Below are 3,450 nucleotides of genomic sequence, written 5' to 3' on the forward strand. Positions count from 1 at the left end.
TCAGGAAAAGAGCATCCTCCCCATTCCCAAGTCAAGAACCCCTCTGTCGCAGCCCACTCGCCTCCCGCACTCACTCCTCCATCTCAGCCACATGTTCCAGGAGGATGCCGCCTTGCCTTAGCAGGGCAGGAGAGGTGTAGCCGCCAAAGAGGACCCCGCACCGGGCCAGGTGAGCCAGCACCAGCCGCACCAGCTCACCCAGGTACAGGCCCCCGATCATCTTCTCAAACCTACAGGCAGGAAGGGTGGCTGGACAGAGCCTTTCCTAAGCCCTCAGCCCACCTGGCCCCACCTCCAAGAACTCCCAAAGAGAGGTCATTTTCTTTGCGGTCCCTGCTGAAGGGTCCAGAGGCAAGTGGCCTCCTAGGAGACAGTTGGGTGTTTACCCAGACCCCACTGCCCCCTCTGGCTTAGATTAGGTTCATGGGGGCTCCTGGAGGGTAGAAGGACCCAAGGAGGGTAGGAAACTCTTTGCTTGGCTACTCCCAACCCCCAACCCCTGCCAGAGCTGGCCAGAGTCAGGAATAAGGGAGGGCCAAGAGTTAAAAACTCTTCGTTCTAGAACCCATTCCTTCTTTGAGCCTGGCCAGGGCCCCCCAGGATCCAACCTGGAGAGCCTAGGAGCAAACGAGAGGGAGGGGCCTAAGGGCTGGAGTACAGGGACAACAGAGTGGGAGGGGAACAAAGCAGTGATGGGGCTAGAGCAGAAGGTTAGGCCACCTCTGGGCACCCAGATTCAGGGACTCGTGGTCCAGGGTGCGGTCGAAGATGGTCAGCACTGGCCCCAGGGCCCCATCATCACTGAAGGAGCCCCACTCGACGCTGATGCAGACTCGGCCCCGGTCCTCGTCTAGCACTGCCACATGCCGTGCCTCTTCCATGTAACACGCATTGGTGCCAGTGTCTGGCAGGGACACCCCATCAGGGCCTGTCCACCAGGCCTCCAGGCCCTCCATCCACCATCACAAATGCCCGTGACTCACCTACAACCAGCCCAACTTCACATGGCCCAACCCCTGGCTCGCAACCCATCATGGTGCCCACTGTGTCATTCACCACGGCAACTACATCGATGCTGTAGGTCTGGACAACAGAGAGGACAGAGGTCAGGGAGCCTGGGGGATGGGCAGGGCTGGGGCCCTGGCTTTGACAGAGACACACAGAGTCCCCGAAATGCGTGTCCGCATGCCCCACACATTTGTGTCACATATGCTCTAGGCCTTCCCGCCCTATAGAGGATTTTCCTCCCATCCCACCCCTGCCCCTTGGCTCCTCTGCCCCCAGCTCAGGCCCTGGAGGTCTCAGGGGCTCTCAGCCTCAGCCATCACTTCCAGAACACCAGTGCTCCCCACAGAACCAGGACAAGGGTGAGCAAACATGTCACCTTGAAGGCTATGCTGTAGACACCTCTCTTGCTCACCCTGGTCCTGGCCTGGCTCCCCAAGCCTGCTCCTCTCAGCCCTGACTTCCAGCTACTCACACAGCACCGTGGTGGTTAGTCGGCACAGATTCAGAGTGGCCTTTCTCAGGCATCCAGACTTTTGAATATGCCCTTCTCTGAAATTAGACCTTCCTCCCCAGCCCCAGCTTATGCACCTGGCAAATTTCTCCTTCAAGTCTCTGCTCAAGTCGTAGTACACCCTTCCCTGTGCTCCCACAGTCATCGGAACCACATTCTCAACAGGGACAATCTTTTATTGGAATGCTTTCCCCACTAGACTTGTGAGGTCCCTGAGGACAGGGTCAAGTCTTTTCATCTTTGTTTCCCCCTACAGTCCTGAACGTTTATTTGACTTTTCTTAGCTTCAGTCTCCTTACTTATAAAATGAGAATGGTAGCAGTATTTACCCGAAGGTTACATGGATAAAGGGTATAAACACGAGAGGAAAGCAGGCTCTCCCAGAAGCATAGGAACAGCCTACATGTGCTGGGCCCAGGCCCAGGCCCAGGCCACATGGGCATCCCTCCCTGCTCCCCTGCCTCTACTCACTCCCTGCCTCTGGATGGCGTCTCGTAGCAACTGGACCACATCCTGGCCTTCCACACCACTGCACCTAAAACCTTTGGTCCAGGAAATGAGGGTGCTCTGGGGGCAGAAAATTCAGGTCAGTCCTCCGACAACCTTCATGGGGCTGCAGCCCCTCCACCCACTGTCCCAGTAGCCACTTACCTTGTCCAGCCCTGTCTGGTGACAAGGGAAGGAGAAGCTGAACCCAAGCTGCAGACCCTGATTGCCCACGGGGAGCGCATCCAGAAACTCAGATAGGCAGCGGGCGGCAAAGTCAAAGAGCTGTGGGGTGGGTTGGGGGCTTAGCTCTGCCCACTGGAGCCCCAGCTGCCCCCGGGCCCAAAGCCTGTGCAGTGAGTGCTCACCTGCTGACCAGGACCCAGCATCACCTCTTGGGGGATCATAAACTCCTGGCTTCGGGGTTCCATCTTGTGCCCCTCAATGCCCATCAGGGTCACCCACAGAACACGCAGTGAGGCCCCTGTGGCTCCCAGTTCCAGCACCACGAAGTCTCCTTTCTCTGTGGGAAAGCAGGTCACAGAAAGGCACGCAGCTGGTGAGACCAAGCCCTCTTCTTCCCAGAAACATTCCCAAGGCCTGTGAAGTCTCAACAAGGGACCTTAGAGATGGGGACCTTAGAGATGGAGAAAGGGGTAAGGAACTCCCCCCTCCCCCAGATCAGAACCCTCTTACCAGTCCTGGCCACCCATGTTAGTCTATACCACCCACCAGTGCCATGTGGGGTGGACCCCACATATGTGGGCAGCATCCGGACAGCAGGGGCAGGGCTGGCCTGCCCCTTAAGGGCCTGCTCCATGGAGTCCAGGAGGCTGGTTTGGATCTGCCGCAGCTGTGCCCCAGTCACCCTGAACTGCTGCAGGCATTCCGGTACCTGAGGAGAAACAGGCCGACATCTGGGCAAGAGCCCTGTTGGCCTAGCGAAGTTCCCCCACTCCAAACAGGACAGAGGCCAGCCTGGCCCAGTTCATACCTCCCTTCCCTAGCCCAGAACAGCATCCCTGCCTTAGCTTCCCCAGGGGCTGGCCTGAGCCCTGCTTGAGCCCACTGTGAGCCTTGCTGAGCTCCCCAGCACCTGCTCAGCCTCACTCCTCGCCTCTTCACACACTGTGGCTTTCTTGCTGCTCACAGCCTACACCAGCTCCTGTACCCTCAGAAAGCTCCTTTCTGGTGGGAAGACCCACCCACTTCCTCCTGCTCCATTCCCTTGTGGATCCTTTCAGCTCCTTCCAACCCCCTCTACTTCTTTGAATTCAGGGCTGGCAAGACCTCTCCCCTGTCACCCCACCGGTGATTTGCTCTGGTTCCCCAGGACCCAGAGCCGAGCTGCTCAGTGAATTGTTGTTGGATGAGCAAATGAATGAACAAATGTGTGGATGAACTTCAGGTTCAGGGGCTTCCCTCTTCCGATACACCCCACTCTG

General features: G+C 57.9%; 1 protein-coding gene across 1 annotated transcript in view; it reads right to left on the reverse strand.

The window, feature by feature from the left end:
- HK3 (hexokinase 3) overlaps window positions 1–3,450 on the reverse strand; it is a 14,891-nt gene that overhangs the window by 8,026 nt on the left and 3,415 nt on the right. The window contains exons 2-8 of the mRNA XM_007463078.1: window positions 2,738–2,900; window positions 2,374–2,528; window positions 2,171–2,290; window positions 1,991–2,086; window positions 984–1,083; window positions 721–904; window positions 75–230 (exon numbers count right to left, since the gene is read on the reverse strand). Of these exons, the coding sequence (XP_007463140.1) occupies window positions 75–230; window positions 721–904; window positions 984–1,083; window positions 1,991–2,086; window positions 2,171–2,290; window positions 2,374–2,528; window positions 2,738–2,900 (974 nt within the window). The remainder of the gene's footprint in view (window positions 1–74; window positions 231–720; window positions 905–983; window positions 1,084–1,990; window positions 2,087–2,170; window positions 2,291–2,373; window positions 2,529–2,737; window positions 2,901–3,450) is intronic.

The sequence above is a fragment of the Lipotes vexillifer genome, unplaced genomic scaffold (genome assembly GCF_000442215.2).
Source record: "Lipotes vexillifer unplaced genomic scaffold, Lipotes_vexillifer_v1.1 scaffold514, whole genome shotgun sequence".
Classification (NCBI taxonomy): domain Eukaryota; kingdom Metazoa; phylum Chordata; class Mammalia; order Artiodactyla; family Lipotidae; genus Lipotes; species Lipotes vexillifer.